The sequence below is a fragment of the Vombatus ursinus genome, unplaced genomic scaffold, assembly GCF_900497805.2.
Source record: "Vombatus ursinus unplaced genomic scaffold, bare-nosed wombat genome assembly UNPS02014863.1, whole genome shotgun sequence".
NCBI classification, from domain to species: domain Eukaryota; kingdom Metazoa; phylum Chordata; class Mammalia; order Diprotodontia; family Vombatidae; genus Vombatus; species Vombatus ursinus.
The window spans coordinates 8,995,452-9,022,277 of NW_020954641.1; the positions used below are offsets into that span (position 1 = coordinate 8,995,452).

Genomic DNA, 26,826 nt, shown 5'->3' on the forward strand with positions numbered 1-26,826 from the left:
GTCTAGAACTATGATACTGTCTGTGACCCTTGGCATTTTCCTTGCTCCTCCTTACTTATTTACTGGGGACTACAGGATCTAGAGTGAGAGGCCCTGGGTTTGAATCTAGCTGTGCCACCTTGGACAAATCACTTCTCTCTGAACCTTGGTGCCACCTCTGTGTTAAAATGAGGCAGCTGGATAAGATGCTTTCCAAGTTCCCTTTCAGAAGTAATTCTATGTATTATGATACTATAGTCCTACAAAGAGGGAAGGAACCAATCTACCTTGCAAGGACACAGTGTCTTTGCATTAAAATATTATTTTTCCTAGCCTGTATTATAGTTTCATGTATGTGTGTTTGTGTGTGTGTGTGTGTGTAACTGCATCATTCCTATTAGATAAGAAGCTTCTTAGTAACAGGGGCTATGTTATTTTTCATCTTTCATTGTATTCCTAAACACTGAGCTGTGTCTTATAAGTATGAAGTGCTTAATAAATGTTTATTCATTGAGTAAGTGGTCCTAAAATGTTAAGAGTCATACAGTTGTAGATTAGTCCAAATCCTTTCTGAAGTAAGAATATCTTACGCAATAAGCCTGACAAATGATCACTTAGCTTCCAATGAAAGCTTGGTACTACACAAGACTGCCATTTTGGCAGAGGTAACAGTGATAATAATAGTGCTGTAAATGATGCATCATGTTACAGTTTATACTCTACCAGATACACAGCAAAAAGGATATCCAACAGAAAGATCATTGAGGAACTGCAGAGTTCTCGCTATCACAGAGTCACATCTTCCCCAGTATTTAAGGTTTGTAACACTAGAATAAAAAAAAAAGTTGATGATAAGTGATATGTGTTTTGTAAGAGAAACCAATATATATAGACTTTAGACAAATTCAGTTAAGAAGTCAGATGATTATTATTACCACACATTTCACAAAATGTAAAACTGTCCCCAAAAACAACTGAAGGTTTTCCATTCCATTCTTCTTCAGTAACATTCAAAATCTCAGTCATCTTACAGTGTACATAGTCATTGTAAGTTGATTTCTGTACATTCCACAGCTGTCTCAGTTTTTAATAGAGGAAACTAGGTTTGCATAGACAATAAATCCATTAGGGTGAATTAAAACATTAAAGGAATTATAATAAACTAGCTCCACAATTTAAAATTCCTGCAAAGAAATTATCATATCTACAGCTACAAACCTCTTTTCTCATGAAAATAAAATTTTTAGATATTCTCTAAGGTAAAACCATAGGGAAAGCAAGGGAAGTTAGGTCTATTGTTATGCTCATTCTAGAATGTCAAAGGGTCCCATGAATTTGTTCCTTCAGGAACAGATGGAAAGAAGAACTCTAATGCTTCCTTGCTTTTCTTCTTCCCATAAACAGTAATCTTTCTAATGGGTTTCTAGTTGGGGCCCTGGATATTTTTTCAACTGTTCTGAATTATTATGTAAAAAATTAAAATGCATCAAACTAAGAAGTCACTGGCATTTGCAAGCTAAGCTACATCTCATAGCACTTAAAAAAAAATTATAGACTTTAAAGTTGAAAGGGAACCAGTTCATATGATAACCTTCCTTTTACAGAGGTGGAAACGAAGGCCCAGAGAGGTGAAGGGTCTTTCCCAAAACTATGGGATGGAATTGATTTGATTAGAACTCTTAGACTTGTGTCCTCTTTCTTGTGTACATCATCATCTCTTAATGTATGGACAATTTGACGCAGCAAGGTCTTTTATATGATTTATGGTTATAAAAATAACCCAAGTTATAGACTGCTGTGCTCATATAAAAACCATAATGGGAACATTCTAGACACTAAAACAGGTTTAGTTATAATATCAAGAATTTGGTTAAAGTAGCTTTATTAAAAAAAAGAATAAATGGATAAGAAATCAAAGTATTAACTCACATTTTTGTCATAAATGTTTCTAGAACATGGTTGTCATCTGTTATTCCCAAGACCTCAGACATTCGGGCATATACCTATATGGAAACATTTCTACAGTCAAAAAGGGCATTATCAAGAAATATTTTAAAAACATATTAGCAAAAGGAACAGTTTCAAATGATAATTTATTTTCCATTTTTACAATTGTACCAGAGGAAGAGTAAAAACTAGTGAAAGCTTGGCCTTTCTGGGGAGGCAGAGAATTTCATGTTCCCTCAGTCTTTCAATTCCTTAGGAAATTTTTACCTAATCATAATGCTTCCATTCAGAAAGTGGCCTCCCTCGTCTATGATCTATGCTATAGTTAGTCTGGGTTAGGAAAGACAACAAAGAAAAAACAACAACAACAAAAAAAACCCAACCAAAGACCCATGTAACATTTTCTGGCACCAGAAGTTGTTTCTTGTTTTTAGAAGCCTACTTGAAATGAGGGGCAGTTAAGTGGTGCAGTGGATAGAGTGCTGGACCTGGAATCAGGAAGACTCAGAGAACTCCTGAGTTCAAATCTGGCCTCAGAAACTTACTAGCTGCATGACCACAGGCAAATTATTTAATCCTGTTTGCCTCTGTTTCCTCATCTGTAAAATACGCCAGAAAAGGAAATGGCAAACCACTCCAGCATCTTTGCCAAGAAACCCCAAATAAGTTCACAAAGAGTCAGACACTACTGAAACGACTCAACAACAAGAACAAAAACTTGAAATGACCTATAACTATCTATGATATGCATCATATGGAATTTTCTAAAAATGTACAAAAACCACAAAAACAATGATTATAGTAAGTACAAAGGGTGATAAACCATTTCAAGGAGTTCTCCTCAACCAGCCCTTGCCTATGTTCTCCTAAACAGAGTTATGCCTGGCTTATTTTGCTGAATCTGAAGTTCTAAAACCCTGGGTCCCTCCTCTGAGAACACCTGGAGCCTCTGAACTCAATTTCACTGCGGGAAAGTGAGCTGAAGAGGTTTGAGGCATGGCTCACACTCCTCATAATCCAAACCATGCCAGGCTTTATAAACATACCCTATGGCTCACACCCCAAGTGGGAGAATTCCACAGATGGCCAATGGAATGCTCTCCGTAAGGCTGGCAGAGCTAAAGAGGTGGGCTAACACCTCCACATGCTCTGACACTTTGGTGTGATTCCAGGTTATCCTATGCTAATCTAGGCCACTGCCAGACACCAGGTCTATGGATGATTTCTCGCCTGTGATTTGATCCCCTCTGACTGTTTATTTGTTGCCTCAATTTCTCTTGGTCTGTTCTTTCACATGGCATGCTTATTTAACCTATGTTTTCTATACCTTCTGTTGTTCATATGGAAACATCAACCTAATGTATTTCCACAGGTCATGAGAGTAGCATAAAAGTCATGGAGCACCACAAATCACCCAGAGTTATGGAGTGATACAGGGGAGGTCAAGCTGTTTATTGCAGAAATCTCACACTGGGGTTTTAAACAGAATTCAAACCAGAGTCTCCTGTTCCAGGGTTTTGAAACTAAGTTTCCTTTGTCCAGACGGTTCCTACAGCCTGGAAGAGTAAGTCAGAGAATGAGAGAGGGTGATATTTACTTGTATTTCTTCTGTCTCTTAAGCTAGCCTCTAAACCACTGTGACAAGCTTTCTATACTCCTTTAACTGTTCTTGGTCTACCTTCCATTTTCAACTTCTCTGAAAGAAAATTCTAACTATGATACTGTGACAATTATCATAAATGTAAAAGACCCTTGGGCTGTGCCCTACATTCAATAATATTGAGAGCCACTCGTTGCTAGCCATTAATTAGGGGAAGCTTTAACACAAGTCACTACTTGTGGAGATGGCAAAGGGACACAATGCAAACAACCCTCTTTTCTTCCACTTCCTCACAACAGCCCTGTGAATGAGGCTGGGGCTACTGCTTTATGAAAGTGACACAGTTTAAAAACCCGAAAATTTTAGTTATGTCCTATAAATATTCACTGTACACTCAGCCCTGGCCAGCCACTTCAAAATTAGTTCTGCATAGTCCTATAAGGGTAAGAGGCTGGGTTAAAGAGATCCATGCAAGTTCATCCGAGCTACAACTCATATCAAATGGCCTATTGATGGTGGGTCATTAGCATCATTCTTAAAAATGGACTCTGAGACTTATTAAGGTTGAACTGTTTACATTCCTGCATGGACAGATGATATTTGTAACTCATGAGACCTTTGTCAGTATTAGGGTAGTTGGAGGGAAAAAATTATAGGTATGTATATATATATATACACATATAGATAGATAGATGGATAGATAGATAGATAGACAGATAGAGGGCACAGGGTGAGTTGAAGATGAAGGGGTCATATCTGGAGAATAAAATTAAGGGGTGAGAGAGGATTATAGAAGGAGAAAGGGAAAGGTAGAACGGGGTAAATTATCTCACAAAAAAACAGAAAACAAAAGGCTCTTACAGTGGAGGGGAACCAGGGGAAGGTGAGAGGAAATGAGTGAATCTTATTCTCATAGGATTTGACTTAAGGAGGGTATAACATACACGCTCAATTGGGTACGGAAATCTGTCTTACCCTACAGGAAAATAGGAGGGGAAGGGGACAAGAGAGTAGGGGGATGATAGGGCAGATTGGGAAAGGGGGTAATCAGAAGCAAATGAGGAGGGACAGGGTCAAAAGAAAGAATAGAATAAATTGGGGGGGCGGCAGGATAGGATTAAGGGAAATAGAGTTAGTTTTTCACAGCATGTCTACTATGTAAGTGTTTTGCATAACTGCACATGTATAGCCAAAAAAAACCAAAAAATGGACTCTGATACTAGAAATCTCAATTTCTAATAAAGCAGCTTCTGACAAAGATATAGCTTTTGAGGGTCCATAACACCATACATTACTACTTTTTCTTACTTAAGTTTCTTGTCCTGAGCAACTTCAACAACACTTCAAGATTTTACCAACTTATAAATCAAGAAAGCAAATTTGGATCTTCTTGGAAAATACTTCACATTTATTTAAAAATAATCTTCATTACAGTCTTGACAACAATCAACCAACATGAATCTTAAAGGAATAATAATCATCAAATTATAAACTGCCATCATTTAGTTTTTAGAAAAAAACACATAGATAAGTTTTAACAAAGTAATATTAAATTCATCCTACTTATTTACATGTCTCTCCCCTGCCATTTTCTATATATTTTCCAGATTTTCACCATTATTACTTATGCAGTAGAAATCAGTGTGCAAACTGTCTTTTTGATTCTATTTTCTTATCCATAAGCATAGAATTTTGACAATTACCAATTTATAATATATTTTAAAATCTGACAGGTAAAGAAGTCCTTCTTTCCTTTCCTTTTTCATGATTTCCCTTGATATTCTTGACCATTTGTCTTTCTATATAAACTTTTAAATTACTTTACCTAATCTTTGAAGTATCCCATTGGTACTGCAATAAATTTGTAAATCAGTTTATGCAGAATTGTCATCTTTACTGTACTGTACTATATTGTACTATACTATACTATACTAGCTATACACATGGGATCTCTCCAATTATTTATTGCTTCTTTTTTTGTTGTTAGAAATATGTAGAAATGCTGATGATTTTTGTGGGTTTATTTTACCAAATTATTATCTTGGTAGTTTTTTTTGTTGTTGAATTTCTTGGGTTTTCTAAATATCATTTGCAAATTTGATATATTTTAACTTTTCTTCTTTGAGAATGCCTATTTCCTTAATTTCTTTTTTTTTTTTTGCCTTATTGTTCTAGCTAGCATTTCTAAAACTATTTTGAGGAGTAATAGTAGGGGCAGAGTCCCTGCTTTATATTTGTTTTTAATAGCTTTGTTTTTCCATTATATATAATGTTAGTTCTTGGTTTCAAATAAATAATCAAGGAAAAAATTATTATAGTCGTATACTTTTTAACGTTCTTAGCATGAAGGATTATTATATTTTATCTGTGCATATTGATAAAATAATTTGATTTTATGAATTTTATTATTAAGTAAGCTTATGTTTTGTTATTTTAATGGTAAACTATCATTGGATTTCAAGTATAAAGCTTAACTGATAGGCATACTTTTTGAATTACTGTTAATTGTGTATTTTTACATGGAAATTTATGAACAATATTCACCTCTGCTTCTTTTTCTTTATCTTATTATTACTAGGTCATATTTATTATATAAAAAGAGTTAGGTAGAATGCTGTCTTTCTCTATGCTTACAAATAATTTTATATTACAGGGATTATTAAGGTCTTCAAATGCTTGATAATATTCAACATTAATTCATTCAGCCAACTAATTAAATAATTATGTTCAAGGAACTGTCATAGGTGCTAGGATGGATTCAGAGATAAATAAAACATGATTCCTGCCCTCAAGGAACTTATAATCTAGTAAAAAAAAGATCTTGTTAACTTTTTATTTTAATGTTCAGACAGTATATTTTTATTTTAATCAAGCTAATTACAGTCAATGACATGTGTCTTTTAAAAATATTTCTATTTTCCTTTTTGATGAAGATTATACTGGAAAAACTTTTTGTGTCATTTCTTTGTTGGGTAAAACACAGAGGAAAGAATAAGCTACAAAAAGCTTTGTACTATTATTGTGCTCAATTGTCAAAACAGTTTCTCACTGCATCAGATTTTATCCAATAAAATAATGGAAAAACAGTCAACACTGCCACATGGCAGAGCTTTAATCCACAGTTATCTTTGTAACCTGTACTCTTCCTTTTATCATCCATTAGCTTGGATTCTCATCATCCCATCTAGAACCGTGTCAACGCTTTTGTCCCTGGGGATTCCTCTCAACTACTAGGATCTGACAGTCAAGCTTCAGTACTAAATAGGATCATTACCTCTTAAATCCACTTATCTGATCCACTGAATAGTAAATTGAAAAGCTCATTAACAGCAACAATCTGATTTGTTTTCACGTGTGACAAGGTCATTTAAAATCAATGTATGACTAAGAGTGGTTCTTTTAACAGACTCACACTTTCCAAGGTACCCTATAATTCATGAAGCATACAGATAATATGAAAATGTCCACAAACATTTGAAATTTAATGATGTCTCAGATGAAACCATCATGGAATAATTTGGAGTTGGAGAGTAATTTGTTCAGGAAATATATATCTAATAGATGAATGTAATCAGTTCCCTCAAGGAGTTCTAAGATTTTCTATTAAGGAAAACATGTCAAAAAGACACTTTTCTAAAGTCCACATACTGTTACAAGGCTATTTCAATTTCAATTCAACAACAGAATAAGCATTTATTAAGTGCCTTTGATAGGCAAGGCATTTTGTGCCCAGTTTGGGATACAAAAGCCACAAGAACAATAAAAAAGTGCCCTTAACAAGCTTACATTATACTGGGAGATATCACATAAAGAAATAAGTAAACAGAAGTCAACTTGAATGAGGAGGCAAGAACATTAGCAGCTTAGAGAAATTGAGAAAGCTTCCTTTTAGGAGTTGGCACCTAAGATGAACCTTAAAAGAAGCTAAGGATTCTAAGAGATGGTGGTGAGGAGGGAATACATTCTAGAAAGTGGGGCAGCCCATGTAAAGACCCAGAGGTGGGAGATGAAATGCTGAATCCAGGGAACAGGTATGCTGGTTTGGCTGGAGCACAGAATATAAGAAGGGAAAGAATGTGAAATAAATCTGGAGAGGTAGGCTGGAGCCAGTTTGTAAAAGACTTTACATTCTGAGGAGTTTGTATTTTATCTTAGAAACATCAGAGAGCCACTAATGATTCTTAAGCAAGAGAGCAACAGGGTCAGACCTATGTTTAGGAAAGGGAAAGGAACAAGCATTTATTAAGCACTTACCCTGTGCCAGGAACTGTGCTAAGTTCCTTACCAATATTATCTCATTGGATTCTCACAACAACCCTGTGAGGTAGGTGCTATTATGATCCCCATTTTACATCTGAGGAAAATGAGGCATGCCATATGGAAACCAGTGAGACAGAAACTGAGTTGCCAGTGACACAGCTAATAAATGTCTGAAGCTGGATTTGAACCCAGGTCTTCCTGAATCCAAGCCCCATGCTCTATCCATTGCACTGCATAGCTCTAAGATAATATTATTGTGGCAGATATGTGGAAGTTGGGTTGGGTGAAGGTAAGAGGGCTGAAGCAGGGAGACAAGTTAGGAGTGTACTGCATTAGTACAGAGGAGAAGCATTGGTGAGATGGGGTAAGTAAAGAGAAAGGGAGAAGTGAGAGAGGGAGATTGAAGAAAACTTGTGATTAATAAGATCCAGGAGTAAAGGAGAAGGAGGAGTCAAGAATGACTCTAAGATCATGAGGCTTAAGAATGTTGAATATTTTTTATGGCTCCTTTTCTCTTTTCTATTGTTTGAGGCAGCAGAAAAGACCTGTAAGGGTCACAATACTCATCCTACTGAAGGTAACAATGGACTTCAGCACTGAAAAGGTATCAAAGGAAAAAGGAATTAAAATTATTTATAACTTAAATTGTAAAAGTCAACTTCACTTTTCATGTGCTTGATGCTCCACAGAGATTGGACTCTGTGCCAGTCTCCAAGCACATCCAGTGTTTTCCTAACCCTAATTGCTCTCACTGTTCTTTGTGCCTGGAATTCTCTCTTCTGCACACTGAATCCTCTACTCATCATTTGAAACCCAGGTCAAATGCTACATTGCCATGAAGCTATCCCTGATCTCTCTGATCCCCTCTAGTCACCTTCCTCCTTTACTCTCCATACACTGAACTTGCACTTCTCCTGTATTATTTTGTTATATACTAAATATCATACCCCACCATTAGCTGCTTAAAGGCAAAGAGCATTTTAACTAAATGTTTTGCTTTCTTAGCAAAGTGTTTATGCACAATGGGCTCCCAATAAATGCTTATTTAATTGCACACAATAATGGTAAAAAGGAATCTTACAATTACTATTGTATAATGTAAGTTTCTTGAGAATAAATACTACTTTATTTTCTCTTTGTATTCTCAGTACCTAGGTGGTGCTCAATAAATGCTTGTTGAGTTGAATTGATTAAATACACATTACCATGTAGCCCTGGTCTTTCTCCTGAGTCCTAGTACATTTCCAACTGCCTCCCAGACATTTCTACCTACAATTTCTGAAAACATCTTAAACTAACCATGTCGAAAAACATCTTTCTTCCAAAATCTGTCAATCTTTCCAACTTCTCTGTTTATGTAGATGGTACCCCCATTCTCTTAGTCATCCAGGCGGGAACTTTGCTGTAATTCTTGACTTCTTAACTCTCCCTCAACTCTAATATCCAGTAAGTTGTCAAAACCTATCATTTCTATTTTGGAAATATTTTTTCCATCTATTGTAGATTGGACCTGACTCAAATTGGTCCAATGCTTTAGATCTAGGACTGGAACAAAATGAGATACCAGTAGGCCATCCTAAAGTTAGTTGACCAAAGCACAGAAAGGATTCTATGCAAGCCTTTAACTCTAGTTCAGGTCTCACAGGTCTCCATATGGTATGTATCTAGTTAGCAGGCCATATTGGGTGTGGTAATAGTGGAATATTCACCAAATCTGAAGGGAACTGACTCCTCATGGGATGGCCATTTATGCCCTAGGTAACCAGGAAGGCATGAGATACAGCTCATACTACACCATCTAAACCCCTTCCTTTATCCTTACACTACCATCTTCCTAGTTCAGGTCTCACTACCTCTGCTTGGACTATTCTAACAGCTTCCTAACTAGTTTTTCTATTTCAAGTCTTTCTCTCTTCCATTCTATCCTTCAGTCAAAAGAATGTTTCTAACCGATGTTTTATGGCACTTCCAAATCTTCACTGGCTTTCTGTTGCTTACCAACAAAATAAACAAAACCAAACTTCTTAGCTTGGCATCTAAGGCATTCCCTGGCTGGAACTGAGCTTTTCAATCTTACTTCATGGTACTTCCTTTCTTGCCCTCTATGTTTCAACCAAACTGGAGTACTTGCTATTTTCCAATCTTGTTCTGCCCTTTCCTAAATTGCCACATCTGAACGTGCCATATTCCAGGCTTGGAATAGCTTCCCTTCACCCTCACTGATAAGGAAATCTTGGTCTATGATGTCTTCCTTTGATCTTCCCAACTAGAATAGATCCCTTTCCCTTTGACTCTCTTATATGTCTGTGAAGGGTTTGATCTCTCCTATGCAATTAATTCCTAACTACTATTACTGCTGTTTATGTATCTGTTCTATACTACTACTAGGCTATAAGATTTCTAAGGTCAGGGCTTGTGCTTGCTTCCTAGCTGCATTCCCCATATCTAGCATAGGGACTCGCATGTAGTAGGTCCTTAATAAATGCTTACTGAATTGAGCTGAATCCTTTAGAAGCAGTTAGGTTGTGCTGTGTAAATTTTGCTATAAAAATCAAATGGATTTTCTGAGGACTCATAGGCACAGTTTACAAAATACCAATTGCAGAATGGGAGGATATATGAAGAAAGGTAGCAAGACAATATAAATACAAACATTTTCATTGGTATCATTTCATTGGCTCTCTATGCACAAGTGTCATAGTGATAGGTCTGCTATTTATGGCTTACCACTATTTAATATCATTCTCCTTTCCTAGCCTAATCTCATATCATAGTATGGGATACTATATGTATATATATGGTATATTCTTTCATACACATTATCATATTCCAGCCAAACTGTAGTATGTGCTGCTACTAGTACATATCCTATGTTTTCCCATATTTGTGACTCTTATGTTCTTTATTTCTCTACCTCCCTTCTATTTCTGACATTTTACGCCTCCCTGATGCACTTATAATGTATGATTTTGTATAGATCATATGGGAATAGGGTGAGAGAGGGAGACTATGTTTTATCTAAAAAATCCTTCAGTGCTGAGTAAGTGGTCTGTATATAGTAGGAGCTTAATGTTTGGTGAATTCAGCTGGTATCCTTATTTTAAGTCATGTCATATCCATCTTTCTATTTCCACAGTGCTTACTTAGCTCAATAAATAGTAGGTTTTTTATAAGTTTATTGAATAAGTGAATGAAACCCTAAAAATTACAGTTTTAATGCTAAAATTCCACCCTCTTTATAGTATCATCCCTGGTTGCCTCAGCCTGAAGCAATCTCTCCCTCCTTTGCTTCTTATTTGTATAGCTAGGTCATGATTAATATGAATGATGAATCCTGTGAAGTGGCTGAATTATTCAAATTCACATCACATATTTCCATTGGGCTGGAATCAATTACCAAATTTTACATTACTATAACTTCAAATAAGGCTAATTTGAATACATATGACCACTTTATAGAATTCATTATTTGCATTAATTAGGACCTATCACTCATTTGTCAGTTATCACTGTGCTCCCCTATAAATATCCTGGTTTCCCAAAATGGATTGCCAGTTAAGCTCCTTGAAGTCAGGGAATATGTATTTATATAACAAAGTTGAGGTGTACCTTTGTATATCCCCTACTTGCGTGTAGCATGAATTTGACAGCTCACATTTAATAGTCTGCATTTATATGGTTCTTTATTGTTTAAAAAACTCTCTTTACAACCTATTTGGCAAGCAGTGCTATTATTCTCTCCATGTTACAGATGAGGAAAATAAGGCTCAGAGAGACTGAGTGACTTGTCCAAGACCATGTGGCTGGTAGCAGAGGCAGAATTGTAGCCTAAGCCTTCCAACTTGAAGACCAACACTCTTACAGCTATACTAGTCATGGTGGTGGTTTAATATCTTCATGATACAGAGCCAACACAGGTATAAAGCAAAGGGTATTTATTTTAAGGATTTTTACATTATGTGATATAGAAGAAAAATTCCTTTAAAAATTATGTTACAGTTTTGAACTTCCACTCTACCCTTCTGCTCAATATGCTGTGAAAGTAGTTTAAAGAGTTCGAGAGTGGGCCTAGAGTGTGAGCCTGGTTCTACCAAGCTGGCAAGGCTTAGTTTATATCTGGGCCTTGTGATGGACTAAGGAAGTTTATTGACCAGGCCCACCAGATCAATAAATTAAGAGATCTGGTTAGCCATGAGATGATGAATTATTTGGCCAAAGCAACTTGTGGTGATCATCTACTAAGGCTAAGCTGGGTTGTCATGCAAATTGGTCCATATGTATGAAACTAACTTTTTTTTAGGCACTAAAACAAAGCTCTTGAGATCTCCTTATGTGTTCCAGGTTAATTAATATATTCTATTTCTAAGCAAGGGCAAGTAGGTGGTGCAGCGGATAGACTGCCAGGCCTGGAAACAGGAAGACTTGAGTTCAAATCCAGTCTCAGACACTTACTGGCTGTGTGACCCTAAACAAGTCACTTAGCCCTGTTTGCCTCAGTTCCTCAACTATAAAATGAGCTGGAAAAGGAAATGGCAAACCACTCCAGTATCTCTGCCAAGAAAAACCCAAATGGGGTCATGAAGAGTCAGACATGATTGAAATGACTGAACAACAACAATAATTTCTAAGCAGTCAAAAGTATCTTTGATTTTAAGTATAACCACATGAAACAACTACTTAGAAAATTCACAAAAAGGGACCAAAAAATTTTAGAAAATGAATTATTTTACTTTTAAAACATTATACTTTGATGTCACTAAATGTGTCTATTATAATCAGTCACCCAACTTCCAACAGAGGTAATTGTTATACAATAAATGTATGTTGAATTGGATTCAAACTAATTTTCCATTTCAACTATAATACCCTCAACATGAAATAGTGAATGTGGAAGCACTTAAAGAAATGCAGGTTGAGGTACAAAGGTCAGTTATCAATACAACTTTGAAGATGAATGGTAAACGTCATTAGTACATGTCACTGGTGAAAAAGAGCTGTTTCTTGCAAGGTATCTGCCTCGGAACAGTTTTGTTTGTTGGCAATTCATGAGCCTTGGATACTCATGATCCTTTCATCCTCATGTACTTTGTAGCCATGTTGCTTATAAATGTACAGAAAAAAGCAGCTGGCTATATAAGGAGCCCCTCAGTGACCCAACAGATACTATAACTAATCAGGTAATAAAATTATGTAATGCTGTATGTGCATTTGCAGGTAGCTTGAATTATCTTTTATATGCTGCATGAGAGAGAAAACAGATGAGGAAACTAGACAAGGGAATAAATACAGACAAGACAGAACATTTGATGCTGCAGGTTTAATTTAACAGAAAAAGAAAAGCCTGTGCTATAATAATCAAATTTTTATTGTTCTATTTCTCCAATCCTAATCCTCAGTCCTGGGTTTTTGTAGCTTTGTTCCTGATACTCTAGTTATAACTTTGAAGAAGCTAATTATGTCAATTCTTAAATTTGAAGTAGATTATAGAACTGGGAAACCCAGAATATTAGTTCCTAAAGGTTGTATGGATATATAATGACAGTCACAGAAATTCAATAACAACACTGTATGAAATGCACTCAAAAGCACCACATGAAACAAATTAAAAAGAACAATGAATCTCTCATACTGTGCAAATAAGAAAATAAAAGAAAACACTGCTTCTATAGGTTTTCATGAGAGCTGTTATAATGAATTAAGGATTCTGATAATGAATCTTCAGAAAATTACAGTAAAGTTAATACCCTTAGGCATACTATAAATGTTTAAGATCTTATAACTCCACAAAAGCTCCTTAGTACACTGTGAACAGGCTTCATGCAGAAAATTAGTACTGTTGGAGAAATTAACATTCAAATTTTTACTTTCAGATATATACAAATATTATCCCCAGTGTAATTTGTTCTTAAAAAATTTACATTTATAACTGTAAATTTGTGATACTAAATTTAAAAAAATAAGGTTGATATGCATTTCAAAGTCTTATTTTAACCAACTGCTATGAATCACAGCTTGTTTTAAATTCGTTTTGATTTGGTCAGTAAAATGTGTAACAACAAAGGATCCTTCATAAATCTGCCTGAAAACATTGAAATTTCTTAGGAAGAGAGGTTGAGAAAAAGAGCACAAGTTCCCTTATTAAGGGTAGGAGCCTCATTTTCCCATATATTTTGTCTTGGGGTTCAAGTGCTTTTGGAGTCAATGGAGCTCCTCAAGTAAAAGAGAGCCCCCAAAGAGGCAGGAGAGTAAGAAGGTTATGATAGGGAGGTAATAGAGCATTTAATGACTTGGACCAAAACCATTTGGAACTAAAGATCCTGGGGCCTATTAACCTTAGCAAGAGAATAAAACATGATTATCACCATTAACTTATTGTCATATAAATAGGATGGAAGGCATAAACATAATGATGTACATTAAATACATTTCAAACTTAATGACATTGAATAAATTCATGTTTTTCTTGGGTGAATAATTTTTCCAAATTCTAATTTAAAATATTAGGTAAATTCAGAATTAAAATTATGTAAGAGAATAGTTAGGCAGAATTTTATTATAAAACAAAAATTTCCTTTTGGGTCAAGTAGTTTAAAATGTTAGAAGGTTACAAAATAGGCAGAAAACTTGATACAGAGGATGTGAGATTGAAAGCGTGAAATAAACATTAGGTGTTCTTAGATTTCTGAATCCCCTATGTGATTCACAGTCATTTTGCTAAAGGGCCACCTATCTATTTGGTATAAGAAAATATTACTATCCAGACTTCAATCTGCTATAATATTCAATTGTATTCATAAGGAAACTTTGGCCCCACTTTTCATTTGCTCCACATCCTGTGGCTCAAGGCAAAAACCCGGCAGGCTGGAGCCCAGGGTTGCCGGCTGCCCTGTGATAATCCCCTCTCCCAGTAGGGGCCTCCACTGATGCATGGCTAAGAACATGCTTCCTCTTTTTCCTGCACACCGCAGGGTGTCCATTCTTAACTCGGGATCAAATCCAGACTACTGAGTAAGGTGGAGGTTAGAGGGTTCCAGAGGCTGCCAGAGCTATATCCCTACCATTTTATCTGGAAACTTTTGTTTAAAAGGGAAGTTAGGAAAACACTGATAGTTGTCAAGAATAGCAAAGTTTAAGCAATTTTTTACCCCAACCAGGGACCTAATTACCACCTGTTCAACAGAAACTGGAATCCTGCCCCGATCCCCTGTGGGGAGCCACTAACTAAGGATCTCCACCAACATGAACTTAATGTCTCCCGACAGGCCTTCACCGGCCAAGAGGGACAAGGGTCCACTGCACAAGTCACTGGTCATAGGATATACAGCCCATCTAGTGTCTCCTGTGGTGCAACCAGATGAAATCTAACCAGAGAAGATGGCACGTGTGTATCCACATACATTCAGGCACAGCTTTGCTCCTGCAGGCTGCCAATTCCCTCCATGCCTGGGTCCAAACTTCTGTTATTGGTCTGCCATGGATGGAGTAGAGGTGGCACTCTGTATAAACAAAGCATCTTCCCAGGACCTCTGCTTCCTTGTCTGTACAATGGGAATGGTAACCCTGACCTATGCTCTAAAACAATGAGGAACAAGACATAATTCATTCTGGCAAAATGTTCTGGGGCCTTGGCTTGGAGGGGCACTCCAGAAATGCAAACATCTATTTACAATCACCTGCAACAGCAAACTAAAATATATGAAATAAACTAACTAGATTTAGTAATGTGCAAAGCAGGATGAAATATGGGGGAAAGATGGGGTATAGTGGTAGAGGTTAGGAATCAAGGTTTTCTGTTTGTTCTACTTCCCCATTTACACAAAGTTATTGTTTGTTTTTTGTACCACTGATGAAGCTCTTCAAAGACACAGAATATAATGGATAAGTATGTTCTAGACACTCCTCAACAGAAGGATAATGTTCAATGGTTTCTGTATCATGGTCATTATTCAGTGGAAACTAAAAAAGAAGAAAATACTTTTCCTTCAGATGTGAGCAGTTTAATTTATCATATTAATCCAATAAGAGGCAATAATCAAGTTAGGATACAATTAAATATGTGCTGTTTTCTAGTGCTTTAATTTCACAGTTACTCGGGTTCAAAATTTTAAAGTATTCTTTGATCCTTTCTTGGTCATCACCTTTGCACTCAATGACCAAGTCCTATTTGATCCAACCTCTAAAGTATCTCTTTCACACATGTATCTCATCTCCACTCACATGACTTACAACCATAGTTCAGGCCTTGTTACTTCATGCCTGGACTACTGTAATGGCCTTCTATCCCCTTGACTCCATAATCTCTTCTCTTTAATCTATACCTCACAAATCTGGTCAAACTAATATTCTTAATGCATAGCATTATCACTCCCCTACTTGAGAACCTGGCACTTAAAAGCTGCCACAATCCAGTTCCAGTTTACCTTTCCAGCTTCATTTCATTCTATTCTCCTTCATGCATTGTCTATATTGGTCAAAGTGGAATACTCATTATTCCCTGATTTCATCCTGCCCTCTCCAGCCTTTATGCATTTATGCAGGCCATCCTCCATACCTAGAAGATATTCTCTATTCATCTCTGAAGGTTAGTCACACTGTTTTCCTTCAAAATCCAGCTCAGATGCCACTTTTTTTCAAGCCCTTATTTTCCTAAGTTCCAAGTAATCTCTCCTCTCCAGGATGAAATTATTCAATTGCAATATAGCCAGGTGTGGTGGCATGTGTCTGCAGTCCTTGAGGGTAGAGAAGCCAGGAGTTATAGTCAAGAGTTCAGGTAGTATGCAGAAAAATGCTGAGCATCATACTTTGATGTAGAGAAATCGATTTGCATAGATAGGAAAGAAGAACCAGACAAGCATATGGTATAAGGTGGGCATGCAGAGTCCATAGTTTAGAATGTATAAGATAAACAAAAATAAGAACAAGTAGGTCAGTACAAAATAAGGTCCTACGACAAGTTTGTCTGTTGAAAGGCAGCATTATGCATTAGAAAGACTATTGTATCCAGAGAATCAATGGATTTAGATTCAAATCCTGAATCAATTCAAATCCTTTTACTTATTTTAAATGTTAGGCAAATCACTTAACCTCTCTGGGACTCAATTTCCTCAATAGTAAAATGATAAACTTGGACTAGATGACTTCTAAAGTCCCTTTTAGCACTAAATCTAAGATGATGATAATCAGTCCTGGTTTTATGCTCCCCATAGTACAGGAAGTCAAAGGTTCACAGTGATTGAAGTGATTGAGAGGCAGACCTCCAAAGGTATTGTTAACTTCTGGGGGTTGCACTAGATCAGGGGTGGGGAAACCTGTGGCCTTGAGGCCATATGTGGCCCTCTAGATTCTCAATACTGCCCTTTAACTGAATCCAAATTTCATGGAACAAATTTCCTTAATAAAAGGATTTGTTCTGTAAAACTTGGATTCAGTCAAAAGGCCACATCTGAGGACCTAGAAGGCCACAGGTTTCTCACTCCTGCACTAGATAATTTCAAAGATCCATTCCAACTCAGAGAATTTAAAATTCTTTCCTTTTGTAAAATATAGTTGGCGTGCTTAGACATTGTTCTAGGTCCTCTGGTGAGGTCTTTGTTCTGGCACTGATATATTCCTATACAGTGAGTTAAGGACCTAATTGCATGTGGACTCTGGGCTCTTCAGAGAGATGTAAGGTATTACAGAAGGGATTCAGGATGGCGGACAATGCTATATTAAGTGGTCAGCCTGACACTGTAGAGCCTTCCAGGCACTTTGTTTATAATCTGTAGGAAATGCACATTTGAAACTAGGCAAGAATACAGTACAGCAGGTATTGCTTTGGTTCCTTGCCTTTATTCTTGCATTGATGATTTCCCCAATCTAAGAAGTAGAAGTACTCATGTATTCATTGATGATGACTCTTTTTTTAGGCATAAATGATAAATGACTGATTTTTAAAGCCCTTTACAACCATGTCCCAGTGTGTCTTTCTAGCCTCATTGGACATTATTTCCCCTTCCTTATTTGATGATCCAGCCAAACTAGGCTCCTTTTTGTTCCTCGTATATGATTATCTTCTGTCTCCGTGCCTTTGTCCTTCCTTCTCAAATGACCTTGAGTTTATGCATTTGTTTGTATTTTTTATACTATTCTGTATATGTTTTTTTTTGTTTTGTTTCAAGACAGAGTCTCCTTATCTTGTCCAGGCTGGAAGTTTAGTGGCCACTCATGGGCCTGATTCCAATAGCTTTGACTTACTCTGTTTCCAGAGAGGACTGATTTACTCCTTCTTAGGTGGTCCCCCACGCCCAGGAACTCACCATATTAAGGTTAGATTTAGTGCAGACAATCTGTCAGCATTAGACACACTGCAATTCAGAACTCCCAAATCAAACTATCCGCTAGTCTTGGCCTCCTAGGTAGTAGAAATTACAGGTGTGCTTCACCATGTCCAGTCTGTATATATTTATATATGTTGTTGTCTCTCCCATTTGAATGTAAGATACTTAGGAATTATACCTCTGGGCTGCCTAGCATAATGCCTGGAACATAATAAGAGTAATAATAAATATTTGTTTATTGGATGATTATTTGATGATGCTTCAAGGTGTGAAATTCCCTTGTCAAAGTTAGTTCTTTGATAAGGTGTGAACTGTCCTGATACTACTTGTCTTCCTGCAGTCACACTGATGATAACTGATTGATGGTTCATGGTTAGTTCACAAACTTGGGCTACATTCTTGAGTATAGGCCTTTAAAAGAACGTCGGAGGTTGGCTGATTGGAGAGTCCATCAGTTACAGTCCCTTCAGGAACCAATGGACTTCAGGCATGGGAATGGAAAGAAATAGTAGTGGAATATAGAGATCCTAGACCAAGTCAGAAGCTCAGGAATACTAGCTGACAAAAATAGACTGACAGTGGCAAAACAAGGAGGGGGATGGAAGTTTCTGGTCTAAGATAATTCTCCTGGACCTAGGACAGGAGTTCCATCAGAAGCTAGAGCCAAGGAGCAACAAAGAATAGAACTACAAAGTGGAAGAGAAAACCAGCACCTTATTCATCATTTTTGAGTTGTTTCAAGTGTGAAGGTTCAGAAAAACATATACTAACTCTCAATCATCCCTGGGTGCTAATCCTTGCATGATAATGGTAAGATACCCAAGGTAATATTATAAATCTAGAGAATTATATAGGTCTTGATAGATGCAGTTTACCAGGAGGTTTTACAAGGAATTATTTTAACTATTTATGGGTTTAGATATGAGCTTTTTGCAATTCTTGTCAGGTTAAATAAATCCTGTTCTATATTCACATTCTATGAGCCAGAGAGTTTATTTACATGGGAGATGATGGCTCTTTCCCTCTTTATATAGACTTAGATGCAAGCCAAATTCTGATACCCCAGGAGAACACCAGGTGGGAGCAAACACGAGCCAAAAAGACAGACTTTTGTAAGAAGCTTCCAAGATAGAACCTGGTCTTTGGGAGCCCAGAGCTGTGGTTCTGGGATATAGGTTACAAAAAGGAAACATAAGTTGAAACTTCTCTGGAAGACATAATTTTAGGAAGGTTAAGATACTCCAAAATGTGAGAAATCACACTAATAATACCAGTATTTTTTTTTTCGTGGTGAGGGAGAATCTGACCTCCACTGGCACTGGTAGCTCTAGGGGTTTGCACTAGATGACCAGCACACCCATGGTTGGACTCTGAAATCTCCTCTTCAATGCCTGCATGGCTGACTTTAACTTGTAAAAATCATTAGAAAATATCTTCTTTATGCTGCTGTTTGCCTTTTAATTTATGACACATTCTAGTCTTATGATGACAAGTTTAATGTATTCAAGGCATAATGTCCCTGAAGTCAGAGACAAGTCTATTTTCCATTTTCCATAGGTGTGTTAACTTTTTAAAATCACCATATTTAGTTCTGTGCTGTTTTCAATTGTACTCCAAAAAACAGAGTGGATCTACATGCCACCCTAAAATTAACCAGGACATTTATAAAAGTTCGTTAACTTTTTCAGCTAACGTTAGCAATAACACTATGGTAGGGAGATATAACACTGATGTCAGTTGATTACCTACACAAATGAAAATGCTGATCTTTTGAAGCATTTTTTTTAAAAAAGCGACTGTAATTTCCAAGTAGAAAGGAATTACCTTGGTGGGAAAAAATCAATATCCACAGTTGTCCCCAATTATTTCCTTCCTAGGTTCCTTAGTTTCTTAGCTCTAGTTACATTGGCTTTTTCTGCATTGCAGAGGTGGAGTGGTCCTGTTGCTATCACTATACCTAGCCTTAATCTTACCTATCTCTTAATCATTGAATGGGCATTGACTCAGACACACTGAGGTGTGGGAAAGACCTTAGCTCAAAAAGGCCACAGTCTCCCACTGCATCCGGGGCTATCTCCAGTCATCTTGATTTATGTATTGCCACTGGACCCAGATGGCTCTGGAGGAGAAATTGAGGCCGGTGACCTTGCACAGCTCTGCCTCACTTAAATCCAATTCACTTGCAAGTCAAGACATCATTTTCCTGATATCATTGATCATCTTTGAAAACAAAGGACAAGGGGCAGCTAGGTGGCACAGTGGATAGAGCCCTGGCCTTGGAGTGAGAAGGACCGAGTTCAAATCTGGCACCAGACACCTGACATTTACCAGCTGTGTGACCCTGGGCAAGTCACTTAACCCTGACTGCCTCACAAAAAAAAAGGACAAACAACAAACAAAACACCACTGTATCTGGCCAATAGGAGAGCCATGATGTTCCTACATATCCAACTGTTAGTGCTCATTTATTCCTACCCCCTTGTTTTATAGATGAGGAAAACGAAACCCAGAGAAGCTAAGAGACTTCCTCTAAGGTTCCCCTTGGCTAAGGTTAGTGATGTGATATGCAGATGTAGAAGAGTTTTTCTAAGGGTTAAGTGAAATGGTTTAATTCAGAGACTAAGCCCATGGCTTTGGTCCAATTTAGGCATCTTTCTCTATATGAGCCAGCTGGCCAAGACTACACTTAAGAATGAAATATGGTTTCTTATAACAATCTCTAAGGACTCAAGTGTTTGTTTTCATTATAAGGTATACTTGGTGTACACAATTTTAAACTTATGGTATTTGCAAAGTAGGGGATTAGTTTTAAATAAAGTAGAACTGTAAACTTGAGGAATAAAAAGATTAGATAATATCACATAATTGGCAACAATATCTACTGATAAAATATGAAGCTTAGTCCTAATTTTTTTTCCTAGAAGTTATAGATCAGGTAAAAAGGGATGCAGAGTTACTGAAATATACCTTTGAAGGTAACTCTAGGTTTTGGGTCAACTTACAGTATAGGAACTGCTGAATCATGAGAAAGTGGAAGGAGGTAGAAAAATATTATTGGAGTAGGAGATGTGACCTCAAGTGTGGAAAATACTAAAAATAAAAAATAAAAAAGTAAGTGATAATTTCAAATCTCAAGAGAGATATAACATAGGTAGCTAGGTGGCAGAATGGATAGGGTGCAGAACCTGGAGTCAGAAAGACCTGAGTTCAAATTTAATAAGGCAAATGACCCTGGGCAAATTACTTAACATCTCTCATTTTCATTTTCCTCATCTGTAAGGTAAGCAGCACTTACTTCCCAGGGTTGTTAGTATAAAATGAGACATTTATAAAGTACTTTGAAAACTTTAAAGTTCTATATAAATGCTAATTATCATCATCATCATCATCATCATCATCATCATCATCATCATCTCTATAAGGTTTACAAATATCTTTTATATCATAGTATTGGCCATCATTGGAACAATTCCCTCACCCCCAATTTCTAACTCTATTTTTTGGCAGATATTTTCTATGGGAATATATCTTCAATTTTGCAATGTGAGTCAATGGGAAAATGTGGTTCACTTTGCAGAAATTCACTTAATAGTCAACTTTGCTGGAATGCATCTGTTCTGCAAAGCCAGGGAGATTGGCACAGGGGAGTAACTTGGGCCTAGAGGGAAAGCAAAACTCAATAAGTATGCTGAATGTACTTTCGAGAATCCTTCCACAGAAATGCTACAGAGAGATAAAAATTAGGAAAACATTGAACTTAACTAATTCAACATGTTGAAAAGAGATTTTGCATCTAAGTTTTATAACCACGTACTTTTCCCACATTTGTCCCAAGGCAGCAAACGAGGCGCTATATCCACCATTGCTAATACTAGCAATTTGAACACACTCTTTGGCAAGCCAGAAATAAGATAATTGTTCAACATAGGCTGGCTTTTCTGAAATACTGGAAGCATTGCCTGTAATTATAGACATCTGTCACTGCTAGCCACTCAGTAGTAACCCTGACATCAATATACAACTATAACACTAAACTGCCTGCAGGCATAGCAATGGAGACCAGATACGAGAGGCAGGCAGGCAGGCAGGCAGGCAATCATCTGCTTCATCCAAACTATCTGTCAAAGGTTTCCAACCACAAATAGCTCTTACATTTTGTATCCTTAGGATAATATGTTGATTTATTTTAGATTCTCTAATATTTACAGTCCAGGCCATCTACTAAAATAAAGAAACAAACCTTATGGCTAATGGAAGCAGTTACTGTTCACAGTCATCACAAAAGGTCATAGCTCAACCCTCAAATGTTAAAAATTGATGGCTCCTTTAAAAACGTCCCATTGTACATATGTTTCCCTTTGTATATGCAATTATTTTCAGCTGCAATTCAAAATGGTAAATACAATCTTTCATCAGCAAGCATGTTGCCATATTTACCCAATAGAAATGTTCATATTTTAAGTCTTTTCTGTGAAGCTGATATAAGTTTCATGTGGAGTACTTAAGAATCCAGCATGTCAGATTTGGTTTAGCTTTGCATGTAACACCTGATATGTAGGCATCCTTTACATATACAAATAATGTGATAGCTCAAGACTCAAAAATGATATAGAAGGATAAAAGACCTGGTTAATATACAAGGAGGCAGACATATAATTTCACTAGGTGTGGGCTGATAGAAATTTGCATGTGCAAGTACATTCAATATTTTCTAAAAGCTCAGCCACTCAGGAGCTTTTCTCTTTCTCTCTCTCTCACTCTTTCTCTACTCCTAAGCATCCTGAGAAGCAAGACAAAAATTATTAGAGGTTTAAGCTAATTAGAAATTAACAACCTCACAATTATCATAATTGGTTACCAAAAATCCAGTTTCTTAGTATGATCACAACAGCCTATGCTGAAGAAAAACTATTAATTACTGACAGACAGTTAGCTTACAAGTGAGCTGCATTTTAAAAACCTCCTTTAAAATACAATTGCTAAATGCCTTACAGTGCTGTAATGTGAGACAGGTTCAAATCTTATTACTTCACTGAAATTAAAACCTAAGTTTTAATACTGTTCAAGTCGAACAATGATTCCACACTTTATTGCTTTTGAAATCCCTTGATGATCATAGGGAAAAATGCCCCCGAGAAAAAAAGACTCTGTTTTCGATAAACAGAAAATACAGTTTGCACTCTTAGCCTCTTTGTCATCACAAAAAAAGGATTTAATGCCAATTCTTTAAAAAAAGACTTTTTTTCACAAAATGTGCACCTTGTGTGCCATTTGTAAAATCAGTTCACTTTCTTTTATTTATTACTGTAGCGCAGCAAGGCAATAAAGCAGCTACCAATAGCTAATAAATTACATGCCTTTTAAAACAATTCTCTAGCTACAAAAACATGTAACTACAAAGGTTTTCATTTACATGGTACATCACACAAAATGTCTATATTTGTGTCCTATTAACTATTTTGGCAAAATGTGGCCCTTTATCAAACAGATGAAGGAAAAACAAAGCTTCACACACTCTACAATGTGTATATACAAAAACAAATAAAATATGTGTAAACACATGTATATGATAAAAGACTTCAAGAACATTCTTATACTGTTTTTCATCCTATAAATATGTTTCTCTAGATGTTGGCATTTAGTTTATGATTTGTATAAATAATCTGTTGTTACCAAAAACAAGTATTCAAGGAAATTCCATTCAATTAGGAACATCTTAACATTAGCTTAACAGATGCTGATAAATAAAAATATGTCTCTTTTACTGGTCTTACTTAAGATCCTTTTAACGTGTAGCCACTTAGAAATCCTGGTTGCTAGCAGGTTTTCAGGGCAAATTACAATGATGATAGCTTACACTGCTATAACACTTTATGGTCACAAAGCACTTTCACAGACTAGTGGAGTGGATTCTCACAATAAGCCTATAGGTAGGTGGTACAACACACAAGCCCATCAAATGAGAGTCAAAGTCTCCCATGAGTTTGACAACCATCAGAAATATTGCCATTTTAGAAAGAACTTCAAACATGGCTTATTTATTTAAAAAATGTATATATCAAATATATTTTCATTAGTTGATACATTTCTTTTCAAAAATCTTGTCCCTTCATAACCACGAGAAACTGCTTTTAAAAACCTAAACATGGCAGGGTGAAGTACTTTTTTTCCTTTCTTGGTCTGGCTATTTACCAATGAATTCTTAAACATCTGTACTTTAATTCTAAGATTAAATTGTCAAATTAATCAGGGTGTTGTCTTAATGCCTGCACTCTTGTTCTCATGATAAGGATGTATTTATGAGGCCCTGTACTTGCCTTTTATTATTAATTTCCTCCATTTCCTGTAATAGCTATAATAGTTGTGGCTTTGGTACTTATCTTTCCTTTTTTTTTTTTTTTTGGTTTAATACCTACAAAATATCAGCTTGGTTCAATTATGCATGATGAACAATGCTTCTATTTACCAAATACAAACAAACAACCTTGTATTACATCTCAACTTAACTTTACCTTGATGACCTGTTATCCAAATGGCAATGCCTCACTGTGTATGTCACCATCTCTCTCCCTTCACTTAAATTCACCTTCTTCAGAAAACCTACCCTAATTATTATTATTAAAGAAAAAAATTGCATATTTTCCTCTAAATTCAAAGACTCTTCATCAACAATTTCATTCACCTTCACAAATGTTTATATTTGAAAGATTTTAAGATGATATAAAATCAAGTCATGAGGAATAGCATATTTACACATAAATTTACAATAGTAAATTTATATAGAGAGTTTTCCAAAGTTAGCATTTTCTTCTAGCATTTTTTGAAACCATTATGTTTACAGAACCATTGCCTTAAAAATTCTAAATTAACCAAAATAAACCCACCTAAATTACAAAAATGCCTACCATCCCCTGCAACCTTTTTCTGTTTCTTCATGAAAATTTATTTCTTTTACTCATCTTTAATTGCTTGGATTACTTTTTTTGTTGGTTAATTTATTGTGTTTTCCCTCAATTATTGAAATGTCCAGTGGTTTTCTTTATTCTCAAAATGTCCCTGTGAGATATTGTTACTACTTTGTAAAATGTAAAGCACTATATACATGTGTACTATTATTGTTGTTATTGTTGTTATTTTCATTTTTTTAAGATGTGGAAACTGGACAACACTGAGGTTAGGAGACTAATTAGCTTCAGAACTTGTACTAGAGCTAACCTTCAAGATTCCTGGCTCAAGGGATCTCACTACTTGCCCATGTTGTCATCAGGCTCTTGAATATAGGAAAAATAACTTCCACGGGTGATACAGCAAATCAAATCAAAACAAAAAACCTAAATGGGCCCTATCTCCAAAATAAAAATCATGCAGAAGAAATAAAAGCAATTCTAGCTTTCTTCATAGTCTAGGAATTGAAGTAGCAATTCAATGAACTAATTGCTAACAGGTGGCCAGTGAACTAACAGGAAGGCTACTCACTAGCCCATAAGGAGCTCGTTCAGCACCCCCTCCCCCAATGCCCACCATTCTTGCAGGTGGGCTGCACAAGTTAACACACAAGCTTTCAACAGATCAATTCTACCTCTTCTTTGTCCTAGTGCTGTTGAAATCCAAAGGATAGAAGCTTGCTTGGGCTGTGACAGCAGTGTAACAGTGCTTTGTGCCACAACAGAGCTCATCCAGAGAACTAAGAAGCAGATGGAACTTGGGCAGGACTCGTGTAGTTGTGTGGCCCTCCACTAAGCCTGAGAGAAAGATCTTTGGCAACCAGCTGGGGCTAGTTCTGTCCCCCCAAAAGTCAGTTTGAGGCAGAGACTAAGACTCATGAACCATGAATTGTCTACTGTGGGAGAAGACTGAGACACCTTTGAGGCCCAGCTCCCAGAGAAAATGCCATCAAAGTAGGAGTCAAAAAGTGAGTAAGAGTAGAAAATAAAGAATAAAAAGATTTAAATTAACAAAGAGCTTGAGGAAGAAAACCAAAGACTTGAGCATAAGCAAATTCTTAAGCAATAAGGAATATATTAATAACAAAAGGGACTGTGTCCTCCAGATCAAGTAAAAGAGCCCAGACATCTATGAAATAAATATCCCGAGGAAACAGAGAAACAAGTATTTATTAGGCACCTACTATGTGTCAGGCATCATACTAGGTACTTTACAAATATTATCTCATTTGATCCTCACAACAACTCTGGGAGGTAGGTGCTACTATTATTCCCATTTTATGGTTAAGGAAAGTCAGGTAGACAGAGGTTAAGTGACTTGCCTAAGGTCATTCAGCTAGTAAGCATCTGAGGCTGGATTTGAACTTAGGTCTTTGTGACTTGGATTCCCAAGATAGTATGGAACCACAGCAGGATATTCCTGAATGGTTTAAAAGAGAAAAAAACCATTGTGAAAGTAGAATTTATGGCCTGCATGGCAAAAATAATTGGTAGAAAAGAAAAAAAAAAACCCTGGATCTCTAGTGGCAAGTTTCACCAAATAAATAAAAGGGAGAACTACTGATTAGGAATGCAAATATATGGAAATGAAGGTCAATCTGGAAGAGGAGAAACAAAAAGCAATAACATTAAAAGAAAACATGATACAACCAAATTATGTTGATCTTGATGACAGGATATATAGAAGAAACTTGAGGATTATAGGACTTCCTGCCTGAAGAACACAAGTCAAAAAAACCCATAATACCACAATGCCAGAGATAATACAAGAAAATTG

The 26,826-nt window shown here is 36.4% G+C and overlaps 1 protein-coding gene across 5 annotated transcripts in view; it reads right to left on the reverse strand.

Annotated features, from left to right (window-relative positions):
* RANBP17 (RAN binding protein 17) overlaps positions 1 to 26,826 on the reverse strand; it is a 329,638-nt gene that overhangs the window by 112,394 nt on the left and 190,418 nt on the right. For all 5 annotated transcript variants that reach the window (XM_027841755.1, XM_027841754.1, XM_027841758.1 and 2 more), the window contains 2 exons: positions 1,909 to 1,982; positions 726 to 806 (listed from right to left, as the gene is read on the reverse strand). In XM_027841755.1, coding sequence (XP_027697556.1) covers positions 726 to 806; positions 1,909 to 1,982 — 155 coding nt within the window. The remainder of the gene's footprint in view (positions 1 to 725; positions 807 to 1,908; positions 1,983 to 26,826) is intronic.